At 36.1% G+C, this 27,739-nt stretch overlaps 1 protein-coding gene across 1 annotated transcript in view; it reads left to right on the top strand.

Annotated features, from left to right (window-relative positions):
• EYS (eyes shut homolog) overlaps nucleotides 1–27,739 on the top strand; it is a 660,788-nt gene that overhangs the window by 19,776 nt on the left and 613,273 nt on the right. Inside the window, exon 5 of the mRNA XM_042829470.1 lies at nucleotides 7,014–7,118. Within this exon, the coding sequence (XP_042685404.1) occupies nucleotides 7,014–7,118 (105 nt within the window). The remainder of the gene's footprint in view (nucleotides 1–7,013; nucleotides 7,119–27,739) is intronic.

Raw genomic sequence — 27,739 nt, 5'->3', positions numbered from 1 at the left:
ATAAAAATAGTTTCCTTATTTTATTGTAGATCTCCAGTTACACTTACCTGAAAATTTCAGCAAGTATTAATTTGCTAAAGCAGCATGATTACTTTAAACAAAGTATGTTGTGGTGTTATTGCTAATGCAGTGCTTCATGTACCTGCCGGATTTCTGTCAGCATCTATAGGAGGTCCTAAGTTATATCTCTTCACAAGGATTTTCAAAGTTCCCACAGAATGATCTGTTTCCCCAGTGTCATCAGTGCTCCTGCAGAAAACGTGGCATCAGGCTGTATTTACAAGAGTGAGCATCTCTAATAATTTGTTAGGTATTTTAAGAACACTGCAATTTTATATATGGCAAGGAACACTGTGGAGTCAAGGAAAGTAGACTTAGCTCATTATGAGATTTAATATTCTGCCTGTACTTCATAATTTGATGACATAAACACTGTAAATTGTAAATAGGAATTCAGACCTGAAGTTATGATTTATTAAATAACCAATTGAATATTATGTTCTACTACTAATTATCTTTAGAAATGTTCTGTTAATGTTAAACTTAAAAGCGTAAACCCAGAAAATATTTATATGAACATACTTTGATGATGAAAGTAATTTGTAGCTAATTAGTTCTTCTATCAGATATTCAAAGAAGTTTTTCATCATCAATTTCAAATGTGTAGCTAAATTAGCTGCACACTGAAAAAGATAATGGCTGCACAGTATGTGTCCAGCTTTTCCAGCTGTTTTCCTCTCTAGCATGTTCATAAAACGTAATCTCACATTAGCCTTATAGATTCTTTTCTCTGAATCATTTTAAAAAATACTGTTCAGATATTGCCTTCCTACTTGAGTCTTGAATTCTTAAATTTCCCAAGCAACTGTCAACAAGAAGTTTGAAGACAGGCGTTCTGCCAGGTGCAACGGTCAGTTTAGTGCCGCTATTAGGGCACGTAACCACAAGAACTAGTTACTGTCAATAGATCACAGAATGTCCATAGGTTGCTCTGAAGGTAATGATTCTTATTTATTTCCATGGATAATACCACAGATACAACGAGCAAAATAACACTCTTTGATAGAACCAATTCTCAGCAACAAAATTCTGTTTTTCTTTATTGCCACCACCATTAGCTATAGATTTTTGCCACTGAGGAAAAAGAGCCTGTAAGTTGCACTTCTAAAGAACTGCACCAGCAGAGGTAACCCACTGTTTCAGAAGAGAATGATTGTCTTCTTCACTAGTCTGACTCTGTAACATAGTCAGCATTGCAATTTGTCAGAGTTGCTGCTTTGACCGGGTTCCAGAAAATCCAGAAGGATCACCCATTTTCTATCCCAAAAGACAGTGCACATCACTTTACCCACTGAGGGCTGTGTCTTGAACATTTTCTTCAAGAGGAATTCACACGTTGTCACTCCATGAGATACCATTTTGACTCTGGCTCATAGTTAAGACGCCACCAGTAATGGTGCAATGCAGGAAATTCTCACCTTCAGCTCAGCAGGGCTTGACAAACTTCAATGTGGTGTTCTCTCTTTTCTTGCTTGAGCTTACATGAGACACATCTGAGCACAGACTTTACAATATTCCAATGTTGCCAGCATCATTTCCAATGCATTGAAACTGATATTCAGCTCAGTACACAATTCTGTGGCCACAATCTGTTGATTCATGCAGATGAGCTGGTTGAGACACTCTTCATTTTGTGGTGTGACAGCTGTGCATGGCTGCCTGGAGCATGATTTGTTTTCATGTTGTTTTTATTGCTGAAATGCTCCACCCAGCACCTCACTGTGCCCTCATCCACTGTTGGGTCTCTGCAGATGTTCAGCAAGTATAGGTGAATGTCAGTGGGTGCAATTTCTTCTGCATGAAGGAATTCAATTACATATCTTTGCTTCATATGCATTTCCACATCAGGTGTCATTTTGTCCTACTGTCTCTCTGGTGCCATCTGTAACACAGCAACAAGATATAACCAAATATAACCAAAGGTTTAACCACTGCTGCCATGCCATCAACATCTGCCTCTGACATCATGGGCCAAAATAATAGGAGGAATTACTTTTGGTGCAGTCCTTTCACAAGATGTACCTTTACATTCACTACATATTCTTTTGATGTGAAGAATGTGTACTAAAACAGGAGGGTTTTTCTAACTCAAAAGAAAAAAAAAAAAGTAGTTATTTCCCTAGCCTTTTCTGAGGTGTACAGAATTTTTAAAACTGCACTTTTAACATTTAGTTGGTAAATCACATCTGTTAATAGTGTACTTTTCAGTGGCTAGATAGCAAAAGTAGGAGGAAAACGAAACTGATGTGGAGAGGATGGTAATAGAAATCTATGGAAGCTAATGTCTTGAATGTGGATGTAAAAAGCACTGCTAATTTGAAGCGAACAAACAAAAACAAAAATACGGAAACCAGTGAACTGTTTAATGTGTTAAGGGTATGTGTTCAGCTGGAATGTTTCAAAAATTTCTAAAGTATTCTGCAAGTATGAATAGCTAGAGGAAAGTTGTACATCACTCAGTGATTTTTCAAATGTTTTCGTCAGTTATACAAAAAGTATTCTCCATGCTTGATAACTCAGTTAAGGCTGAGTGGCATGTAATTGCTTCTTTGTCAACTGAAGTAATACAGCTGTAATTACAGCTTCCAGTCCTAAAAATCAACACTACTGTTATCAGAATAGGGATTTATTTATTTTTTTCCAAATTCCCTTTTAAGTGAGAAATGTAATTCACACATATTGAGCATAGTCACAAATAAATAAAACAGAATACCAGATTGTTTTGCACCATAGTGTAGAACATATATAACATGCATAGCATTGTACCTTTATTCTGTAGGACTGGTCTAGACATTTATATTTGGGATTAATTATCTAAATTCGAACTAAATATTTTAATATATGGAGTGTTGCATTACAGATTAATACATTAGGAAAAAATTGTATTAATAAAGTCCTAAAATAACGGTAATAAATGTTGTGATATTAGAAATGAAATTCAATTTCCAATATCACTAATAGGAAAATCCAAGCTTTAGATTGAGAGATATTTTTTTCACATAAATTCACAAAAAATAAATTCTCTTTCTCTGCATCCTATCTTATGTTGACTGAATCACTCCTTCCTGTTAGACTTCAGTGGGAGAATGGCTTTGACTCTTTTCCTAGATTTTCTGCACACAGTTAGATTTTGTCACTGCTCCTCAGCACAGCTAAAACTCCAGTGTTCATCTCAAGCTTCAAATTTCTTCAGCCTTCATTATTTCATCGTCCTCTCAGGACTCCCCAGGCATTGTATTTCAGTCAAAACACGGCCACAGAATTAACCTTTTGGTTTGTTCATCAGTTTGTCATTTTGCTTTTAAATTCCTCAAAGGATTAACTTGACAAGTGCACACTATTTTTTGTTATTTTTTGGAAATTCTGCACAGTTCACAGCTGCCCACTCTGTCTTTATTCCATTCTCTTATTTCCTACTATCCCATCAAGACTGCCAGCCTAATGGTACCAATTTATGGTACTGTTATAAAACTGTTATGTCTATCTCTACTTAGAGTTCATTTCATCCCCTAAGGACTGAATACAGAGGCTGAATACAGAATATTCTATATGGCATCTGATGTCAACATTTAGGGAACTGGATTTCACTGTAAGTGCTCAGCTGAAAGGTATAGAGCTCATTATCAGAAGTTGAGATGCAATTGACTGGTACCCCAAATCAAATTTTCCATCTCTCCTGCTCCCTCTCTCCACTTCTATAAAATGCAATGCAATACAATATATAAAAAAAAGAGATGGTTAAAAATTGTCCACATTTGTGAATGGGTTGATACATGCATCTTCAAATTATGGTACTCTACAGTTCACAAAGATACCTTTGATGCTGAAGAATCAAGAAAAAATTCCCTTAGACTTACTTAAAAAACAAATAATTAAACATGTATCCATTAGTATGCTACAGCTTAAGAGAAGTGATAGAATCTGTTTCAGGTGTTTTTTTCTTGCACATATTACAGTTCACCAGTGGTTTGTGGCCAGATTATTGACTCCTACAGGAAACTGTTCTACTCTCCACTTGTCTGTGGAGAAGAGAGTCTGTGTGTCTCCAGTATATCTCTTAAAAGAAAATTACATTATTCTGTGACAGTGGGAAAAGGCTTGAACTAGAATATATAAGAAAAGAAAATGTTGGAATTAGGTCCAAAAGGTTGAATATAGTACTGTTTCTTTTTCAGAACCTCAGATAAACTCCACAAATATAAAAAGAACTTTAAAAATGTCTTATTTTGACCAATTCCAAATGTCTGTACTCCTGATGTCACAGAATCACAGAATGGGCAGGGTTGGAAGGGACCTTAAAGATCACGAATCTCCAACTCCCATGCCACATGCAGGGCCACCAGCCTCCACATTTAATACTAGATCTGGCTGCCCAGGGCCCCATCCAACCCGGCCTTGAACACCTCCACAGACAGGGCATCCACAACCTCTCTGGGCAGCTTGTTCCAGCACCTCACCACTCTCTCTGTAAAGAATTTCCAGCTGACAACCAACCTAAATCTCCCCTCCCTCAATTTAAAACCGTTTCCCCTATCCTGCAGTTATCAACCCTTTCAAAGAGTTGATTCCCCTCCTCTTTGTAGGCTCTCTTTAGGTATTGAAAGGCTGCAATGAAGTCACCCTGCAGCCTTCTATTCTCCAGGCTGAACAAGCCCAGCTCCCTCAGCCTGTCTTCATAGGGGAGATGCTCCAGTCCCCCCATCATCTTCGTGGCTCTCCTCTGGACCCTTTCCAACAGCTCTCTGTCTTTCTTGTACTGGGGGTTCCAGACCTGGACACAGTACTCCAGATGGGGCCTCACAAGAGCAGAGTAGAGGGAGACTCCTTGTCCCTGCTGGCCACCCTTCTTCTGATAGAGCCGAGGATACCATTTGCTTTTTGAGCTGCAAGAGCACACAGCTGGCTCATGTTAAGCTTTTCATCCATCAAGACCCCCAGGTTGTTCTCTGCAGGGCTGCGCTCAAGGACCAATCTTTCCAATCTGTATGGATGCCTGGGATTCCTCTGATGCAAGTGCAAAACCTTGCATTTTGCATTGCTGAACCTTATCAGGTTCACCCAGGCCTACCTTTCTAGCCTATCAAGGTCCCTCTGAATGGCATCCCTTCCTTCCGCTGTGTCAACTGCATCTCTCAGCTTGGTGTCATCAACAAACTTGCTGAGGGTGCATTTGATTCTGTCATCGATGTAATTGATAAAGATGTTAAAGAGCACTAGTCCCAAGACAGACCCCTGGGGGACGCTGCTCGTTACCAGCCTCCACCTGGACACAGAACCATTGATGACCACCCTCAGTCTGTGGCCTTTTCAACCAATTTCTAATCCATTGAGTGGTCCACCCATCAAATCCACATTCCTCCAATTTGGAGATGAGGATGTGGTGGGGGACAATGTCAAAGGCCTTGCTCAAGTCCAGGTAAACGACATCGGTCGCCTTTCCCTTGTCTACCAATGCTGTCACTCCATCATAGAAGGCCACCAGATTGGTTAAACATGACTTCCCGTGGTGAAGCCATGCTGCCTGTCTCGGATCACACATTCATTCCTCATGTGATCAAGCATGTCATCCAGGATGATCTGTTCCATGATCTTTCCAGGCACAGAGGTGAGACTCACTGGCCTGTAGTTCCTGGGGTTCTCCTCACTCCCTTTCATGTAAATGGGAGTGATGTGACCCTTTCTCCAGTCATTCAGGACCTCACTGACAGCCAAGACTTTTCAAATATGATGGAGAGCATCATAGCATGCTGGGCAACATTCAGCAGCTGCTGCTATCAAGCAGATTGTCCTCAGTTTACTGAGTTACATACTTTTCTTTGTCTTTATATATGTGTCCCTTTTTTTTCTTGAGATCTCTCAAAATATTAAGGCCAAAGCAGAGCATTGTTAGATGCAGGAAAAAACTGATAGAAGTCATTCTGACAATGAGTTTAAGCGGGGAAGGGAATCTCAATGCTACTATGGACTTCTTCAGTGCAAGTTCTTTATTTCTAGTTGATATGGAAGATAGCTTGAGTGGCAAAACGCAGGTTTTGAGAGCTGATTCTCTTTGATAGGTATGACTGTATGAGAGGGCATATATTTGTCTTGAGGATAAGAGATCAAATGTTTTTCTCAGTGTAAAGAACACAGGGCAATTTCAGAATTCTTTTTGTTTTTTTATACTCTTCCATGAGGTTTACAGAAAGATCCAGTTGATTTATACACTGATGACCTATGATAGGCACTGAGCATATATTCTTACTTGTTTTGTTGTTTGTTTGTTTTTCCCCACATTCTTGTGGCTGGAAATACCTTTTCCTGTTACAAATCAAGGCAACACCTGTGTAGATTACCAATCTGCATTTAATTATGCTTCTCGCCACAGCTCTTAATTATTACATTAACTAACATCTGCATTTTATTTCATTAAATATTCTTCAGTGACTTATTACCCTCTATCTTTGTGTTACATGGAGAAAGGAATATCTAGTATTATAGTACTGATGATTTTCTGCAGAACGTAGATTGAAGTCTACTGTTACACTTAACTGTAAATTGATGTTGGTCTGCTATTCATATGCAGTGACACTTTACCATTCTTTTTCAAAGGAGACAATGAGTGAAATGAAAGAAAGCGGTTGACATAACTGAACAAAGATTGCCTGGATACAGTAATTTTGTATAATGGAAAAACCTCCAGGACTGTGCATATCCTTACCAGGAAAGCTTTCTTTTTTCACAATTGACATGTTTTCAGTGGGCTTTCTTGAAAATAGCAGAAAAATTAGTGACGTAAAGTATGCTTGTCAGTGTCTGTGTATACTCAAGTAAGTACACTTTGACTTGTGAGGTCAGCGTTCAGACTATGGCAATCAGGTAGTCCTTTTCCATTATAAATATATCCTTATAAATTGAACAGGCCATAGTGTTCATTTGTTTATTCATTTATTTATTTTAATACAAAATTACAGGAAAAACATGTACTGCTCATGTGAACGAGTGTCCAGACAGACCCTGTTGGAATGGAGGAACCTGTGAAGAGGACGTAAACGGCTTCAAATGCAATTGCCCTCTAGGTAAGTGCCCATATATATTTTTAGCACAGTTGTTAATTTGACATTGTGTGTAAGTTCCACGTTTATAATTTACATGCTATGAAATCTCATATGGTTAAAGCACCTTGCTTGCATTTTGGAAGGTACAGATCTAGTTATTTAAACTAATGAAAGTTAAAATTGTATCAGTGAGTGCCATGATGCTTAAATATATAAATACAACAAAACTGGAGATTTCTAATTCTAATTTAGTGTCTATTTATATATTGACCTTATTGCAACACATTTATTGATGAAATTGTACATTTCAGACAGTAAAATATTTTGAAATTTACAAATATCCAAATTCCTGGTCTTTGGAATCCAATTACGTTTGCTGCACTATTCACACCTAAAAGAATTGCGCACTGATATAAGGTATGCATGAGATCAGTCAGGTTGCCTGAGTATGTGCATTTTGTGCCATCTGAGGTGCCCTTAAGTATCCACAATATTGCATGAGAGTGGCAGATATGGTGCTGGATACAAAAGATGTGCCAGACAAATCAGGCAGCAACTGTATTGAGCATACAGTGTAAATAAATAAATAAATAAAAGGTAAAATATATAAACATAATGCAACAAAATAAAAGGAGAAAGAAATGTGATGCTGAATATTTTGTTAATGATATACGATGATAATATTGTGATAATGGTGTATATCATGATGAAAATATTTTGCTAATGATATATACACTAAATAATTCGTGATTTTGCAAGTTATGGTATGCATGTTAAGAAAACATAGAAAACAATGTGGTAGAAATTCCTGAGATTAGAAACCCTGAAGCTAAGATCAGTAGGCTTCCTCCTATAAATTTTTATGAGCATAAAGGCCAAAGGAGGCTGAAATAAAGACTGATAAGTTCACCTATAAATACAGATAATAAATTACTGATAAATTTTATAGAAAGGTTTTTGATTTTTACATGTATATTCAGGCATTATTACTGTGGAAAACAAGTTTAGAAAATCTGTTTATATATATTTGTATTCTCAGAGGGCTTACAGAAGTACTGAGGTGTTTAGAAAAGAAACTGATAGAAATCTGTAAAACCTGAAAATGTCAGAAGGATGAAACATGTCTTCAGCCATCCCTCTTAAGCTAAATAATTGTTTTAAAAGCACTTTAGACTTGGTATCAAAAGATCTTTAAATGTTTCACGAGTAGTATTCAGTTGAATTTGGAACTGTAGACAATATTGAATTGACAATATTCAAATGCAAGGCACTGTTTTTGTGCTTGTGCTTCATATACATGTGTATTCAACTGTTACTGAATTAGGACTGTAGCTAATACTTATCATAAACAATATTTCCTGTGTTCTTTTGATATGAGGATTTTCATATTTAATATACTGCTCTGCTATCTTCTGTTTATTTCCCATTTGCTAACACTCTTACATGGGGATGGAACTTTAGACAGAAGTATCCATCTTGTACTTCTTTGCACAGATCTGAAAGGAAAATGCTTTTCACACAGTAGAACATGTCATTGATAGGAGAGCAAATTATTGTGACATTGTCTCAGTAACTCATTTGCACGTCCTTCCTTAGAGATATGAAACACTGTAAACTGGGCTCATCCAATGAAGTTTTATTATTTTTGGTGTGTATATACGTGATTTGGATAATACATTGATTTGTTAGGAACAGTGAGGTTTATGTAGTAGACAAAAGAAAAAAACTAGAGTTTCATTCTACTGACTCCAAAAATACTATAAATAGCATTTGTCATTATCAAAGGATTGAGTAACTGTCAGTGAAACAGAGGTGATAAGTTATTCTTGAAGATAATCAGGATTTTCTGTACTTGCATTTGTGGTGACATTAATAATGTTATGAGAAGCTGAGTTAGAGATGGCAAAAACTGTGTAGTGGTGTACATGCCTAACAGTGAACTGAAAAGATGAGAGTTTTAAGCTAAACATTATATGAATTCATTTTTTGCCTGTGGGTAAATTAATTAATATCCACAGTTCATATTCTTGTGATGAAGCTGTAGATAAGCAAATGTATCTCTCAAAGATATTGCAATTATTAAATAGAAAATAAAAATCACTGTATTACTGGATATTTTTGCTGCTGTCTTGGTCCCAATAAAAGCATCAGTTTGTAAGATAGGGCAGCTTACTCTAATTAATCCTTAAGTGAAAAATAACAATTTATTCTTTAGTACTTTCATGTGAAAAGTGCCATATTGTTTTCTGAGACAACAAATCTACTCAGAATATGGTCTTTAATAGCAGACTTTTAGCAAGCAGCTAAACAAATAATTTTAAAAAGTCTCCAGATTAATATTACATGAATTATAAAGATGTAAGGGACAACAGAGAGTTTGAATATGCCCTAGTTATCAGATTCTGATAAATGAACACATTCGGATCTGCAACTGTCTTTCTGACAGCAATTAACCTCTTTTTTACTGCCCGTTTATGTTTGGAATACTTTGGTATCCATTAGACACCTTTTATCTGTTCACTTTTCTGCTTTGGTCCCTGTTGTCTGAAACAGTCTCATACTGTATCTTACTTTTAGGTTCCTGATGTCTTTCTACAAGAGACCTCTCAACATTATCAAATATGCTAAAAATAAGGAACAGAGCTTTACACTGAGCATGGTGGAGGTTCTATTTCTGTTTGTACTAAAATTATTTTAGCCTGAATCATAACTCCATTTTCCTAAATAAAGATTAGAATAACGGTGTTGGACAGTAAATATGTCAGTAGCATGTCACGTAAAAAGCAATATCATTTCTTTGACTAAAATCTTCAAAGGTGGGTTATCATTAGGAGTTACATACTTGTAATGAATTTAACATAATGAGCTTAAAAATATTTTTTTCCTTCAAATTATGCTGTAACAGTAATGCCATTTATTTGAGGCTATTAGAGCATAAGTTATTTTGATGTACATTTTAGAAGTAAAGCGATGAATTATCTTTTAGCTTAGGCTTAATAGTGGAGGAATGCTGCAGAAACAGCATTTCCTGAATCACAGAGTTGGAAGGGACATCTGGAGACCATTTGGTCAAGCCATGTTCAAGTGGGACACTCAGAGCAGGCTGCCCTGAGGCAGCTTCTGAAGATCTCCAAGGAGGAGACTGCACAACCTATGGGCAACCTGTGCCAGTACTCTGACACCTACAGAATATAGAACTGTTTCCTGGTGTTTAGACAGAGCCTCTGGTGTTCTAGTTGTCTCTGGCTGTCCCTGAAAAAATCCTGGTTCCATGTTCTTTGCCTCCACCCTTCAGGTATTTGTACACATTCATAATATCCTCCCTGAGCCCCTTCTTCATCAGGCTGAACAGTCTCAAATCTCTTAGGCTCTTTTCACAGGACAGGTGCTCCAGATCCTTGATCTTCTTGGTGGCCTTGTGTTGGTGCTCAGTCGAGTTAGAGAGCTCTCACAGTTTCTTGTAGCATCGGAATAGTTCTCAGAATAGTTCTCCGAATAGTTCTACTGTATTGTGTTCAACATACATCTTATATACCATTCACTTACAAGCAGGAAAATCTTGTCCCTCTAATCAGTTAATTGGCCTAGCTTCTCCCAAACAGCAGTGGTAAAGGGTGAAAGGTTTCTTAAGTGTGATAAGGTTAACAATGCATACAAAATGACCAATGTTGCATAGAGGGGAAGGATCACCTCTCTTGACCAGCTGGCAATACTTTGCCTAATGCAGCGAAGAATACCACTGGCCTTATTAAAAGCAAGGGCTAATTGTTTTTAATGGTCAACTTGGTATCTACCAGGACCTCCTAGATGCTATTTTGCAGAACTGCTTCTCAGGTAGCAAATCTCAGCATGTCATAGAATCATAGAATTGCTCAGGTTGGAAAAGGCCTTAAAGATCATCAAATCCAACCACAACCTAACCGTACTACTCTAACTAGCAACCCTCTGCTAAATCATGTCCCTGAGCACCACATGCAAACGGTGCTCACTTGAGGCCATTTCCCCTCGTCCTGTCACCTGCCATCAGTGAGAAGAGACTAACCCCACTCTCGTCCTGGTGCTTGGGATGGTTTCTCCACAAGTGCAGGACTTCTTGATGAATTTCACAAGATTTTGGTCAGCTCAACTCTCCAACCTGCCAAGGTCCTTCTGGATGGCTATATGGCTCTATGGTGAATCAGCCATAAACCTGAATATTTTGGAAAAAATAATAATAATAAAAAAACCCTTCTTTTTATCTTATACATCCTTTTAAAGCAAGCTCCTTCAGTTATTGTGTCTTTGTAAAGGACTATATTAAAGAAGAATGGAGTTGCGGAACACTTTGCAGTCGGCTGGATTTAAGATAATTCTACTGTCAGAGTGGAGTTATAGACTGATCAAGCTAGTGTGCAAGAAATGAGAAAGGAGAGCTCTACTTTACTAGGGAAATCCTCTATGTGTTCCAGTCTGTCATATTAATGTTCATATAAACTTTTCAGGATAGATCATATTTTTGGAAATGTTCATAGATTAAGTGTGAAGAACTTATTATTTTCTCCACCTAAAATTCAAAATTTGGTGTCTTTTTTAATAATAAAAGTACCATGATAAATAAATAAAGAAATAAATTATAAATTTCCAATGAAACTGAGGTAAACTAACATTTCACACTTCTGCAATTAGAGAATGCAGCCGAAATATTTTTTTTAATTATACTGATGCTTTGCAGTTTATTAAATATATTTATGTTATGTCTCAAAAGAAATATTTGAATTTAGTGGTGCATCCATGACAAAGTGACCTGCTTTGTGGATAAAGGTAAAGCTGTCAATGTGGTCTACTTGGACTTCAGTAAAGCCTTTGACACTGTCCCCCACAACATTCTCATGGAGAAGCTGGCTACCCATGGCTCTGCTGGGTGAAACACCAGCTGGATGGCCAGGCCCAAAGAGTTGTGGCCCATGGAGTTAAATCCAGTTGGCGGCTGGTCACGAGCGGTGTCCACCAGGGCTCAGTACTGGGGCCACTTCTATTTAACATCTTTATTAATGATCTTGATGAGAGATTTGAGTGCACCCTCAGTAAGTTTGCAGCTGACACCAAGTTGGGAGGGAGTGTTGATCTGCTGAGGGGAGAAAGGCACTACAGAGGGACCTGGATAGATTGGATTGATAAGCCAAGGTTAATTGTATGAGTTTCAGTAGGGCCAAGTGTCGGGTCTTGAATTTTGGTCACAACAACCCCAGGCAACCCTACAGGCTTGGGGAGGAGTAGCTGGAAAGCTGCCTGATGGAAAGGGACTTTGGTGTACTGAAGGGTAGTCAGCTGAATATGAGCCAGCGGTGTGCCCAGGTGGCCAAGAAGGCCAATGGCATCATGGCTTGTATCAGAAATTATGTGGTGAGCAGAACTAGGTAAGTAATCCTGCCCTTGTGCTTGGCATTGGTGAGGCCTCACTTTGAGTACTGTTCAGTTTTGGGCACCTCAATACAGAAAGGACATTGAGGTGTTGGAGCAGGTCCAAAGAAGGGCAACAAAGCTTGTAAAGGGCTTGGAGAATATGCCCTATGAGGAGAGACTGAAGGAAATGGGGCTGTTTAGTCTGGGAGAAAGGATGCTGGATGTGGTGCTCAGGGACATAATTTAGCAGAGGGTTGTTAGTTAGAGTAGTATGGTTAGGTCATGGTTGGACTTGATCTTTATGGTCTTTTCCAACCTGATCAGTTCTATGATTCTATGCAATATGTCTTCTGTGAAATCTGTTTTCACCCTGATAGAAAGGTACAGAATCATAATTCCCTCCACTCCTTCATCCAATAAATAAATACAACTTAGAGGACACTAACAATTTGTTGTTTGTTGTTATTGTTTTTAATAAGAAGGGACATACATTCCCTTCAGCTGTGCAAATTTAACTTTCTAAAGAAATAATGAATAAGAGAAAGAAGAAAAGTTAGCACACTTCGTATCTGTTGTCTTTCTGCTGAAATCAGGTAAATAAAATCTGAGCATGTAAACAGAAATCCATATTTTAGTTCCTTATGATGATAAAACAAGATTAATTATATCATTTTTTTAAGAAAAGAATATTTAGTATATGAAATCCATTCATATGAGCATCCTATAAAGCGGTTCAATATAGCTTTAGAAGAATTTCCTTCCAGAGCTGGTGGGATTCTCATTATTTCTTAAAAATTACTGGTTACTGCTGGTATGGCTGTTGGTATATTCTGATGAGTCTTAGACCTTATACAAGATGTTACAAGATCTTTTTACAGTTAAACTTTGTCATTTTAGATAATAGTATTTCTATTTAACTGATGAACAGTATCGATTAATTGTGGTGCATGATTCCCTACCATGAATTTCTTCAGAGTTTTTGTCTTTTAATATAACATAAAGACTACATCCTCTGATAAGGGCATCCTTTTCTGGGGGATAGAATATACCAATTGAATTTCAGGTGTCTATATTAATTCCTTTCTGAAAGAATAGCTTCTGGAAAAACAGGTAAGCCTAACAATGGTCTCTACCTCTTACTCATTATATGGACTATTATGGGCACTGCACTGTGTGACAGGTACATACATTCCTTGTGCAAAGGCAAGTTTTCAGTTCTTGAATCTCGAATGCAAAAACTAGATATATACTTGAGAAAGCTGGAAATTCAGTGACAAGAAACTGAGGCGCATCATATTCGTTACTCATGTTTTATATATCTAGGCCAGAGAGACTAGGACTGGATTGTGCAAAGTGTATTGTGTGTAAACTGACAGATGTTGGCTGTGGAGGGTCTGCACGGGAGGGACAAGGGCTGCCCTGTGCTGGCTCCAGAGTCCCAGAGCAAGGCACGTTTGAACCCAATGGACTAATTTCTGTTAGGGAGAAATATCTGCATGTTTCATTAATGATGAGAAAACATCCAGCCACTACTACATGTACTAAGGAAAACATGATACACAATACAACCATGCCTCTGTGCCATCTTTTACAGCACTAACAGAAAAATTGATCCGTATTCCAAAGTTACTGTACTAAAAGCATAAAATAATTCTGTCCTCATCAGTGAAAGGAGTGACAGTGATTTCAGTGATGGTAGGTACACACACAGTTTAGCATGTGATACTGAATCTAATATTATCCTGGCTCAGCACAGAAAGATTTCAGTTCTTCACCAGAGCTGTCAAGAAATCCAAAGAGCATATAACTGAACAAACTCAGTGTAGTATTTGAAACCATGATGTGCTCCAGGATTTCTTGAAGTTGTTGTATCCACAGAACTTCTTAGCTAGCAGTAAATCAGGATTTTTAGAAAGAAAATATTTTCAGTGGAGAGTGTTAGACCTGTTCTTGTTTTGAATAATAATATACACATTTGCAGAAGTTAGGCATTTATTGCCCATGCGTTTTACTGCCTTGTTAATTCATTGTGCATTATATTTCATTTGTGTATCTCAAACTTCTGTTCATTTTTAAATTCTCTCTTCTTTTTTTTTTTTTTTTTTTTTTTTTTTGTCTTTTTGATAATTCTGTTGCTCATTAAATTACTGTTACTTTCTTTGGCTTTGTGTTTGTTCTTTTCTGAAGATGTGTAAAAGTTGGCCTTTCTATTCTCTCAATGGTACTTAGTACTTATTTTGCTTGATATAATTAATATTTAGAAACGCTTATTTGTGGAAGGTACACTCATACAGACTAATTAAACTTCAATTTCTTGCAGGCAGGCCAGTTAGCAAGCATTTTTTTTCTTTTATTTTGTCATCTGAATATTAGTATTCTATCCTTTTCTAATTAACTTGGTAGTTACTTGTTTACTTTACAACTCCTTTCCTTTTACTTTCATAGATGAATCACCTTAACTGACTTTTTTACTTCACATGTTACATTTATGGTAAAATAAAGTAATTTCAGCAGTTCCAAATTTTGGGGACTGTTTATCCATGTTTTGTTTTTCCTTCATTTCACTCCAGGCAAAATTCTGTCTAGAATGCTTTTTATGGAGAGAGTGACTAATGCATCTTTCTCTTATAAAATCTTTCAGCTGAGTGTGTGCAGGAGTAAAATAGGAGTTTTCATTTTTATATATTTCAATATAGATGAATATGCCATTAGTTATTGACTACAATCCAAAAAGTTCTTAACATACCATTTTGTTCTGAGAAATTGTAAAATCAAGAATGACTTGAGGAAGATCAATTTATTAAAAGAACATAAATACTAAGCAGCAGCTAAATAAAATTGTAGTAACAAAAAGATTAAAAAGCAGCTGTTTCTATGACAACCTCCTTTCCTGGAGTTTCAAAAAGCATTTCTGCATTATTCCCGTGCCACTAATCACCTTCATTATATGTTATTTCAATGACTAGATATTTCTTTTTCATCCTTATTAAAAAATCAGATTAAATACATGATAGAAGATATTTATTTACTTTTTTTTATAGTAGTGCAAGTGAGACCTGATTTACATTAAAGACTTCCATACTACGTACTTTACGTATGCTTGTATTTTTGCTATAGGTATTAACCTGATCCAGAAAGTTCAGTAGATCTTGTTTTGTTTTCTTTTGCTTTACTTTGGTTGGTTTAAAGAGTAGTTGTCATTGTTGTGAAGAAACTAATCTGAAAATAAGTATTGCCTTTCCTATTTTTTAATTCCTAAGGCAAGAGGAACAGAGGTGGGATGAACATTTTATTAGAGGTATCAGTCTCTTGTACCAGAGCTTAGGCTGAGAGAGCTTGGATTTAGAAAACTACATTTTAGACAGTGAAATTTGGAAGTAGATGAAATGAGATGAATCCCAGCTGAGAAGGTTGGGGTGAATCCCAGCTGAATTTATTTATATATTTATTTATTTTTCTATCAACAGAGATACTGCAGTAAAAGTGAATGGTCCTCAGTCTTAGACTGACACCTTTTTACTACCTTTATAATTCAATTTTGGGGATGGTATTTTTGATTTACACACTTTTCTACTATGTTTTTCTCATTGTACCTTAAAATTTTCAAACGGAGTTCATCGAATTTAACAAAGCATAATTATTTTTAGATCCTGACTTGATCTTAAAGGGAGAAGTGGCAATATGTGTATGTACTAGAACTGAATGTGAATCCTTACAGAAATAAAATTAAGAAGTTATGTGCAATGGGATATAGGAGCAGAATTTCGGTCTATATGTAACAATGAAAACACGTTACAATAAGGCACCATTAAAAAATTCAGTAAAATGAAACCTCACAAAACCTGTCACTCAGGTACATCAAGTTCAACATAATTGGCAGTCCTTTCTAAAGAGTAACTCAGGTTTCAAACAGTTAAGCTACTGTCTGGTGAGGTTCATTGATAACATTCCAGGCAAGTTGCACACTATCTGTACACACTATACCATATGTACAGTATCATAAAAAAACTAATTGATAGCATTATTTCTTGCAAATAAATTCTTAATTTTCAAGGTAGTCAGCAAAGGCAGATACCCAAAAGAAGTGCAATGCAAAAATGCCTTAGAAGAGATTCACACACTTGACTGTAATAACAGTAAAATCACAGAATCCCAGAATTGTAGGAATTGGAAGGGACCTCTAGGAATCATCTAGTCCAACCTCCCTTCCTCTCTACAGAAAGGCACTCCACAACCTCTCTGGATAGCCCACTCCAGTGCTCTGTCACTCTCAGCATATGAAGGTTTTTTCTATGTTTGTATGGAAATAATTTTCTGTGTTCCAGTTTGTGACATTTGTTCAGTTTTTGGTCACCATTGAAAAGGGCCAGTCTTCATCGGCTTGATATTTAGATATTTATAAGCATTCATAAGATTCCCTCTTAATGATCTCTTCTCCAGGCTTAACAGTCTGAGGTATCTCAGTCATTCCTCATGTGGGAGATGCTTCATGGCTCTAACCATCTTTGTGGTTCTTCACTGGACTCTCTCCAGTAGTTCCCTGTCTTTCTTCACTCTGGGAGTAAAGAACTGAAAACAGTAGTCTTCAGTGGCCTCATGTGGCCTCATCAGGACAGAGTAGAGGGGGAGGTTCACCTCCCTTGGTCTGCTGGCCATGTTCTTTTCAATGGATCTCAGGATATTGTTGCCCTCCTTGGCCACAATGGCACACTGCTGGCTTACGGCTGACCTGTTGTCCACCAGAACACCCAGGTCCTTCTCTGCAGAGCCCCTTTCCAGCAAACATTACTGAAGTCACACAGGAACTGAAGGTATCTGTCTGAAAGTTAGATTTTGTTCTAGTAATCTTTAATAGGTTAGTGCATTCATATTAAGTGCTGAAATTTATTTATCTTGGCAAAATATGGAAGTCAAAACTACAGTTGCTAAAATTTGCCAAATGATTTGGGGAAGATATAATTTATATAATATTTAGTGTTTGTCCTTTAAGTATTCTCTGCTCCTGGAGGCTTAAGTCTTCAAAATATATACATTTTTTAATTCGTTGTATGTTTAAAATATGTACAATTTTGTATGTTTAAAATACGTTGTACTTTATTTAATTCCAAGAGATTTTAAATTCCTTACTCACAAACATCCTAATCATTTGCCATTCTACACCCAGTTATCTTAATCTTTTGTGTGGAAAAAAATTCATTATCAGATTTCTTTAAAAAATTTACTATGCTCATATATAGTGAATTCAAAAAAATAAATCTCAAACAAACGTCTTGCTTATTTCTTCCTACCTCTTTTCCACTCAGGTTCAAATTTTTTATGATGCAATATATAGAAGTTTAATTACTGTACTCAAAAGATATGACTTGACCAGGACTGGGCTGAAGTTTAATTCTTTATTTTATAACATACCCAAATGTTTTGTCATCCAGCTCTTTTGAGCTTGTGCCTCAAATTCTAGTTCTACAATAAGCATGATAAGATTGACACAATCCAGCAACTGGTTGGAGTTAGTTTTACTTAGGATGGACAGAAATTCATTAGTCCAATTTAAATATTCACAATTAGCACACAGCTCAGAATTTTATGTTGATAGAGGAGAGAAACAATAACTCTTAGGAGTCATTTTGTTTAATATTTTAAGTGTCTACCAAGTGCTAAGTCATGATCCAGAAATGCTTCTGTTTTTTTATCACTGTTGTAGAAGTCATTAGGAAGATAAGATGTGCACTGGATCACATAAATCTGTGCTGCAAATATTTAAGATTAGTAACACATATCCTGTTCTCGCTTGTTAGCTAAGCAACTCCTGCTCTTCTCTCTCAGATCTTGTAGTTAGCTGCCCTTTTCTTTCAAGAATACATGTTAAGATTTGTTTATGTAATGGATTTGTCCCCACCATTTTCATCTTGCTTACATTCAACAGCATATTTAAGATAGACAAACATGGTACAGAAAATATTCTGTATCCCTGAGAATTGAAATACTTACAGCAGTGGTTGCATATTTGGGTGTTAAGATATCCTTACCATAGGCCATTTTTTTTTTTACGTTTAGGGTAATAAATCTATAAGAGCAGCTCCAAAAGCAGTGCCTGTTATTTTATACTGGACCATGATGTCAGAAGTGGGTGTTGGTGTTGGTGGCTGGGAAAGTGCTCTATCAAGTAGTGTTATTGTGTATTTTGTATCTGTTGTAGTTTACGTAGAAGAAAAAAAAAAAAAAAGGCATTACTTTCTGAGCGAGCTATGTAATTTTAGTGGTGTAAAACATACATATCTGTCTGGACCCAATGATACTGCTCCCTCACATAGCTCCTTTACAAGTCAATGAAAAGAAAGGGTAGAGCAGTATTGTATCCTAACCGAAAGAAGCAGGAGAGCTTTTTGCTTATTTTTGATCTACTAGAACAGTGTCTTTTGAACACTGGTAACCATGGGCCATCCACCACCTTGCTAGGAAGTCTGTTTCAGTGTTTGACCACCCTCACAGTAAAGAAGCTTTTCCTAATGCTCCGTATGAACCTCCCCTGATACAGCTGTACTATTTGCTAGCATCCTGTCATAGGTTACCAGGGAGAAGAGACCAGCATTTCCCACTTCTTTTCACCTCCTCATGAAGTTGTATGGAGCAGTAAGATGACAGACATCTCTTCAGACTAGACAACCCAGGTGCTATCAGCCTCTTGGCCCTTTTTCCGGGTTTGTTGACCTCCTCTGGATCCTTTCAAGTACCTTAACATTCTTTTATTGTGAAGTCCATAACAGAACACAGTATTCAAGGGGAGGCCACACCAATGCTAAATATAGTGGATGAATTACACCTTTTGACCTGCTGGCTATTATGTGCTTAAAGTATCCCAAAGTGTGGTTTGTCATCTTGGACAATGGAGCACACTGCTCTCTCATGCTGAGCCTACTGTACCTAGTATCCCCAGATCCCTTTGGCTGAGTTTCTCCCCAGTCACTCATCTATCCATTGGGAATGCAGTAAAGTGAGACATATCATTTCATCTGCTGAACCCAGTGTTTTCCTTTGTTGAACTTCATGCCATTAATTGTCCAATGCATTGATGTATTTAATATCCCTATTCAAAGCCTCTAATTCCTCCAAAGACACAACAGAACCTCCAAGTTTAGTATCACCAGTGAACTTACAAAGGATGCCTTCCAATCCTGCATCAAGATAATTGATAAAAATGTTGAAAAGGTCTAGCCCTAGAATTGAGACCTGGGGAAAACTGCTAGTGACTGTCCACCAGCCAAATGCACATTCACTGCAGCCCTTAGAGCTCTAACACTGATGACTTCATCACCCAGATTATCATGAACCTGTTCATTTCACAGTTGAATGATTGTCCAAAAGGATGCCATAAGGGACTAAAATCAAGAAAGGTTATGTGTACTGCTTAATGAATTCTTAGTTTTTAGACGTTTATCTCTCAAGGAATGAAATCCCTTTTGAATTCTATGCTGAACTGGAAGAAAAGAAACTAATAGTAAAGATTTTTAGTCACTGGAGCACAAAAACTCGACTTTCAGTTTCCTGAAATAAATAGAAGTGCCACTTTCATATTTATGTGGGTTTTTTGAACTTCAAATTGATCAGTTTATTTAGTATTGGGTTGTCTTTTTTTCTTGCATATATATACGTAAAGTCATTGAATAGGGTTTTCTTATAAAAAAATACTTCATATGAAGTTTAACTTAGAAGAAAATCAAGCTAAACATACTGTATTCTTTAAGTGCTTAAGCATATCTTACTTACAATTTTCAAATTTTAATTTCTAACCAAGTTATAACAAATATCAGAAACAAACTTTTTAACAAGTTAGAAAGAAAAGTTCTGTATATGTTCTAGCATATGAACTAACGTGCTGATTTGAAATTAGAAATTAAATGAGATGAGATTTTAATAAAATAATGAGACTTGATTTCATAAAGAGCTTTATTGTAATTTAGAGAAAAAAATAGAACTATCTTACATTTCAAGCAAATTTATACCTAATACAAAAGTTAGGCCATCAGGATATGTATGAAGTTGATCACACTTGATATTTCGTTGTCTTTTATAAAGGCTTCTGGTTTTCTGAACATCTGAAAGAATATCAGCAAAAATTGCTAATGTCTACAATTTTGCTGATGTTTATGCAATAGTATCAATCACATAAACACAATTGCTAGCTATGTATGATGAATCAAATCATTATTTATTCTACACAATGAAATCCTTAGAAATCATTAATTATACTAAATGTCTTCAAATTATTCATTTTCTATGGGAGAAATATATATATTAATATATTTCAAATAATCAAAAGACCAATCATTATCAATGAGACTTGATTACAGAGTAAAATGCACACAAAATGGCTCCAACAGAAGAATCCTAAAAGCAGTGAGAGAAATATTACTAGTAAATTAATTAGGTTTCTTGAAGAATTGCCTACTTGAAGAATTGTCATGTTGAAACTGGTATTTCACTTTTTATTCTTTCTATCTAAAATGCCATGTGGCTTAGCTGATTTTCAAATTAATATGACAGTAGTTAGAAAGATCTCACCAGCTTTTCATTCTGTGCTATAAGACACTTTGAATCTATTTAAAATGCTGCTTTACTTGAAGCATTTCTTCAAGAAATTAGTCAATATGTATTAATCCAGATGATCACTGTTCTGAAATATACACTTCCCTCCTCCATTCCTGTTCACTAAAAAAGCTACCAACCCCAGTAATATTGGAAGGAGGTTAATTGGTCATGAAAGACCAAGTAATGCAGTACTGTTCCTAAGAATTTTTTTTTCTTGCCTCGTAAGTTACAGATTTAATAGCTGTATGTATTTTCACAGAGGAAAAGAATACTGTATTCAACAACTGGGTGTAACTACAGAAACACCATTAAATTAATAAGACTTCAGAAATCCAAGGTAAATTCTTGACTGTTGATATGGAATTTGCTACTTGTCTACAATGAACCATGTATTTTCCAAGGTGAGCATAGCTTTGAAAGGAACATGCTTTATGAACTACTAGCTTTGGAAACACTGAAAAAATAACAGAATGCTAAATTGTTGCCTTAGGTGTAAGACTGCATTCAGTTCTGTATATCTTTTCCTAGAAAAAAAAAAGTCATTTTAATAGTGGAAAAATACCAAACTGTTTGGAAAGAAAAATGCCTTTTAGCCAAAGATAAAACAAATAAAAAAGCAGTGTTACTATGCCTTGATTTTCCTTATTTCATAAAATTCAATTTCTGATTGTATTTCCACGAACAATCATAGTCTTCATGTTTCAGGACATAGTATACTTCATCTTCTGAGTCTCACAGATACATCTTGGAAACCAAAGTGAAGCTGTCTCATAATTCTGTCTCAAGATGTTTTAATAAAATGATTGAAAGTTAAAGTTTAAATGCTAGCCCTGACAAAATGACAGAAGTGAATGCTCTACTTACCCTAGAGGTAAAGCACTTGTCTGGATAAACAACATAGAACAATTGAGATCGTAGTCTATGAAGAATAAAGAAAGCCAAGGGCGTAGACCTGAATAAAGAGAAGTAGAGTTATGGACAGCAGAGACAGCTGAAAGAGAATGTGTGGAGGAGAAGGCAGTCATCAGTATGCTAACTCTGGAAATACGTGCATTTCATCTATAAGAGGTACTAGAGCAAGACAACCAAAACAACATTTATCCTCAGAAACTAGAGAAATTGATGTGACCACCTTCTCATAATTGGTCCTACTCTCAGTGGAAGGTTGGAACAAGATGATGTTCAGCAGTCCCTTCTGATTTAGACTTTTCCATTATTCTATACCACCAGCTCCACCTAGACACAGTTGTATAATGCCAATAAGAAGGATGAGGACTACTTTTGCACATTTATCAAAGCCTCACAAAAGTGCGCTGATCTGTAAGTTCACAGTCCTTCTGCTTCCCTATACTTGATTTTAGAAAGTAGAGACACAACAGATTATTTCAGTAGCATTTCCACATATATAAGGAAGACTTATCAAGAGTAACTGGGTGAGACAACCCTCAAATGGACACACAACATTCGCTGTCAGTTTTGCTAGTGTTATCTGATCTGCAAGGAGTGTCATACAGCACATCAATTCTGACATCTGCAATGCATTGTAGGATGTATCTTTTCAAATTTGTTAATTCACAATGACTGTGTATTTTACACTGAACATGATATGTCTGATATGACATTACTAAATTTGTTGTTTCTAAAATTAATAAATTTGTCATATCAGAATAGAAGCAGAGTAAACACAAGGGAAAGCTGTGATTTCACAAAACTGGCAACTTGTTTAGCTTTAATAAAAATGACAGGAGTGTTTACAAAAAATGCTGTCACGACTATCGTTTCAGAGAGCAGGTGGTTGTTTAGCAATATTTCACTAACAAGACTGGAGATTGTCAGAGATTGTTTCTTTCCAAATATAGTTTTTTGGAATTAATTGAGTACTAGTTTTTTTTAGAATTTATTGAATACTAGTTTTTTGTTGTTGTTTTGAAAATGACTGCTTGTTTCCAACTACACTACCATTTGTTATTCACAGTCAGCCCTGCAGTCTAAGTATTTTCTGAATGTCCTCTGAGAACTCACATTCCTGTAGCAGCAGGCTGAAAGTGGCATGCAGTGTCTTTCATGTTGCCTCTTAAAAGACTTTGTGTCTGTATCAACATACACAGATAGCACTATATCCAGGTATGTTCTAAAATGCATTCCTGGGTACAGTTTATTATTATTAGTCGAAGACATATTATAAAAAAAAATACTATGTAAAAATAGTGGAAAAGAAATACTTTCCAAAGGCGTCAATAGGACTCAGAATACCTACAGTAGCAAATTCGTAGTATTTCCTACTATGCTATTTTTATTGATTTATGTAGGGATAGGCATTAGCAGATACAGCATCTTCTGACCAGTTGTACATCACCCAAGAAAGGCAGAGATCACAATCTGGTAACAAATAAGGAATTGTTTACTCCCTTTCTGAGGATCAGGACTCACTAAACACTCCCTGGTAGAGATGCTTCCCTTGTGGCAGCCAGCCCTTAAATTTGGTTTAGGAGGAGTGAAGCCATTGTCCACCTCTTTGGGTCACACACAGATGGATTGCTTCCTCTTGTGCTCTCAGGGCAGTCTATGTCCCTTCACCCTTCAGGTGCTCAATCACTTGCTGTGATCTAATGGTTCCATACAACTTGTTACACATTAATTCATTCGTTAAATAACTAGGACACCATTTTCATGAAAGCATTAAGAAAATAATGATGTTATTTTAGAGAATAATTTTCGTGCTTCCTATTTATACAATACATAAAATTTATTTTCCCTGTGTAGTGTAATAATTGTAAAAAAAAAAAAAAAATTATGAAGTTATTGTACATTTGCAGAATGAAGAAATACAAGAAATGTCAAGTTGAAATTTTCAAGAGAGCTGGATACTACATTTGATAGCAATTTATTGTTTGTTGCTCTCATCAAACAGTTATCACTGTTACAGATTTTAGAATACATGGGCTAGACCTCTGTCTCACTGATATCGAAATATAAAATATATATTTTTAAATTTACCTCAGTTTAACATACAAAATCAATTACTCTAGTTTCTAGCTAGTCTCGCCATTAAAATATCCTCCTCTTGCAGGGATGCTTGCATATAGGCAGTAGGAAGGTATTTTACAGATCTTTGAAGTAAGATATTGAATAAATGTATTTTTTTAATAAAAGAGTAATTACAGTATTTTGGTAGTCTGATAGCACTATTATCTTGCATATGTGCACCTTTAGATTTTATATTTTGGTTTATCATCATGCATGGCTTAAAAATATCTCCATGGTTTTATCATGCTGTACCATATTTAAAATCAATCAGAATAAAACTAAGTTGAGAATATAAGATTTCATCTCATAATAGGGATAACAAAACTCTCATCACTGCTGTTCAGCTTCATTCTCTGAAAGAAATCTTTGTTTGAGCAAGATAAAAGTTAGAAAAGCTATTTTTAGAAGTCAGTTATTAAAATTCAAACTATTAACTAAAACATTCATTTATTTAAAGAAAAATGTCTAACATTTGTTTTAGCAAAGCACAGAGAATAATCTGGAGGTGTTATTTCTTGTTATACTGTTATAGCTAATTATAGCAGAAATGCTAAGTCATAGTCTGAACGAGTGATTATGCACCTGGTGGGAAGGCAGGGCCAACCCAGGGGAGCTCAGGTGTATGCAATGGAGCTGAGTGACCAGAAGGGATAAAGCCAGGATCCACCTCTTCCCAGACCTTATTTAAAGGTTGGCAGTGGCAGTAAAGAGTTTTTTTTTTGCTGGAGGTTCCTGGTTACCTGAGGCCTTCTAAAGGTAAGCAGTTTTTCTTCATTTCTGTCTCTGTTGTATTTGGGCTTGTTCTCAGTTGCCGTAGTGTAGGGTTGTGCTACTCTGCTACTATTTCTGTACTTCCTGTCCTAATGTAGTATTGTACTAATGTAGGCTATATTTAAAAATCAAATTTATTTGGTGATGTTTTTTAGTAGTGATTGTGCTACGTACAATACAGATACTGTGCAATCATTTTGTACTACAGACATAAAAATGAAGAGAGAGTTGCAATCATAAAGAATATGATATATCAATATAATCAATTGCTATATCGTATAATCCATGTGAATAATTCATTCAGTTCATTCTACACTAAGCCATAGTTGTTTTGTAATCTAACATGCTGGGTGTTGTGTTGAGGGACATGGTTTAGTGGGAGCTGTTGGGAATAGTTGAACGGTTGGACTGGATGATTGTTTAGGTCTTTGGTGATTCTATGATTCTGTGATAACTGTACTTCTCTGACTATGCATTTCTGAGAAATCCAATGAATAGGCTAGCAGAATTAATGTTTGCCACTGCCTAATGGGAAGTAAGTTCCCAATTAAAGGAAATGATTGAGTTGTGGAAGGTTTTCTCTCTGTTAACGTAAAGTCAGAGACATTTTTTTCCCACTTCCGTGTGCTGTATTTCTACTTTTCTAAAGGGTTATGAAAGAAAGTCCTGAAATAATGCCTCATCTGAGAAAATAGAGGAGGTGCAATAGTTATGCTATGGCTGACTTAAAATGCACAAACAAATAAAAGGAAAACACAGGAATATTGTAGTTAAGAAAGAAAATGTAGTTGAGTATTTGTTCCACATATGAAATCGGCTTTTTTAGTAGTTTATCAGACAAGTTACATCTGTTAGCCCTATTTATACTGTGACTTCTGCCCCAAAGGCGCTCTCTCTAAGAAAATCATCAGGCATTCACCGGGAATTCTCTGTGATAATAATTGCTCTGAGTTGGCCAGGCCAGTATGTCTTCCCAGTGCTCTCTGTACAGCCTTTCTGATTCCAGTGTCTCAGATCAGGCCTTTTCCCACACTGACTAGTAAAAGGACTTTTTCTGTTCCTCAGGGATGTAGAAAATCAGTGAAACAACCAAAGCCAATCAGCTTTCCTATATGTAATGATAATGTCATAGAATGGTTTGTGTAGGAAGGGACCTTAAATATTAGCTAGTTCCAAACTCCTTGCCATTGGGCATGGTTGCCACCCAATAGATAATGCAATAAATATATAGCACAAAGTGATCTTAAAGGATTTTTTTGGAATAGGGTGCAGGGCTAAGTGATGTTTATATTTTTTTTAGTTTGTGTATTTGTTTGCAACTTTCTTCTCCTTATGTTTTGATCTTGGGAATATAGGAAGTGAACAGTACAAACCAATGTACTGCATCTGTAGCACTATCAACATACACATAGGCCGTCCTGGTGATGTTAGTTCACTCAGTTTTCTTAATAAAAAAAATTGTGTTCATAAATCTACCAGTGTTTGGGCTATTGGTCATAATTTTATTGGTATTTTATTATCACAGGACAATTAAGAGGTAGGGCACGTTACTAAATCAGCTTGCTACAATCCAAATTCTTAGGCAACTTGACCATGTAATATTTTTCTGAGTTGAAGATACTTTAATCTTTCAAGTACTACTCTGAAGAAGAAAGAAGGTGATCAAGTCAGTGTACAAACTTGAATGTAAACATGAACTGTGAACTCTTCAGGTTTTTTTTACATGATATAAAATATGAGAAATTTTTTTCTACATGAAGAGCACTATAATAATATTTTAACCTGATCTGGAGAAGAATATGTTTAAGCAGCAATGAGAACTAGGATTATCAAGCTTCATGGCACTTTTCCGATCTTGTGGTACTCTGGAAAAGAAGCACTTAGTATTCCATGGTCACTGAAGAAACAACAGATAATTTAGCTGCTACTGACGTTCCATAACTTGGTAGTAATGATATTGTATACCTGCATGATGTAGTCTCTGGCCTGAATTCTTTATTGTATTAATTTCCCAAAGAACAGTCAAGCATTTTAGAATAATATGCAAGATTTGTTTTATTTCAGAAACGTGAAGTCCCTTACAGAAATCTCCTATGTTCACAATAGGAAGTCCTTAACAAGAGATGTCATCATGTTCAACTTAATGTATCTTTCTTTGAAACAGCCATCAGTACATGACTATTTGCTGCATAGCAAATATGGGAATGGTGTTACTTTACTGAATGATTCATTTGCTGTATTTAGATGTCTATTTTGTGGCAAATCAAACACCTTCAATAGATTTCTTTGAGAGAATAAGATGTTCACAAGAAAATCTCCCTGTATCTGTTTGAAATCTCTGTTACAGCTGTGTGTATGTGCCTGTATGTACAAGAAAGTGAAACTGTGTGCTTCATTTGGACTACTCTAAGTCACTACTGCGCTGGAACAGGACTGCAAAGAGGTGTGCAAATTAGGAAATTAATTTGAAGAAATAGAGGAAGGACTGATAATAGCTATTTCAAGGCTTTTCAGAGGATATCCTTTGATTTATAGGTATTCTTCCTTCATGAACACAACTATAACTTTAATTTCCTATAGCACTGGGAGAGGAATAAGAATTTATACATATGCCTTTTGTGCATGATTTTAAACTATCTTCTGAAGAAATTCTGAATTGAAAAGGTTGTCTCGTAATAAGAACATAGCGGGTTCAAATTTTAATATAACTGTGGGAATTACATCCAGTTTGTATTCATTTTTATCAACTCAAGAAGTAGTTACAGGAATGAAAGACTGCTGATAGCAATGTGTGAATAACAGAACTTGGTTTACTGTTCATCACTACCAATGGAATTCCAGTAGCAGCTATAATATCTGATGCTTTTCAAATGATT

Source organism: Centrocercus urophasianus, unplaced genomic scaffold (assembly GCF_019232065.1).
Source record: "Centrocercus urophasianus isolate 14NV4802_14NV808 unplaced genomic scaffold, USGS_Curo_1.0 seq_10, whole genome shotgun sequence".
NCBI lineage: Eukaryota > Metazoa > Chordata > Aves > Galliformes > Phasianidae > Centrocercus > Centrocercus urophasianus.
This window is presented reverse-complemented; position numbering and strand designations above follow the sequence as displayed.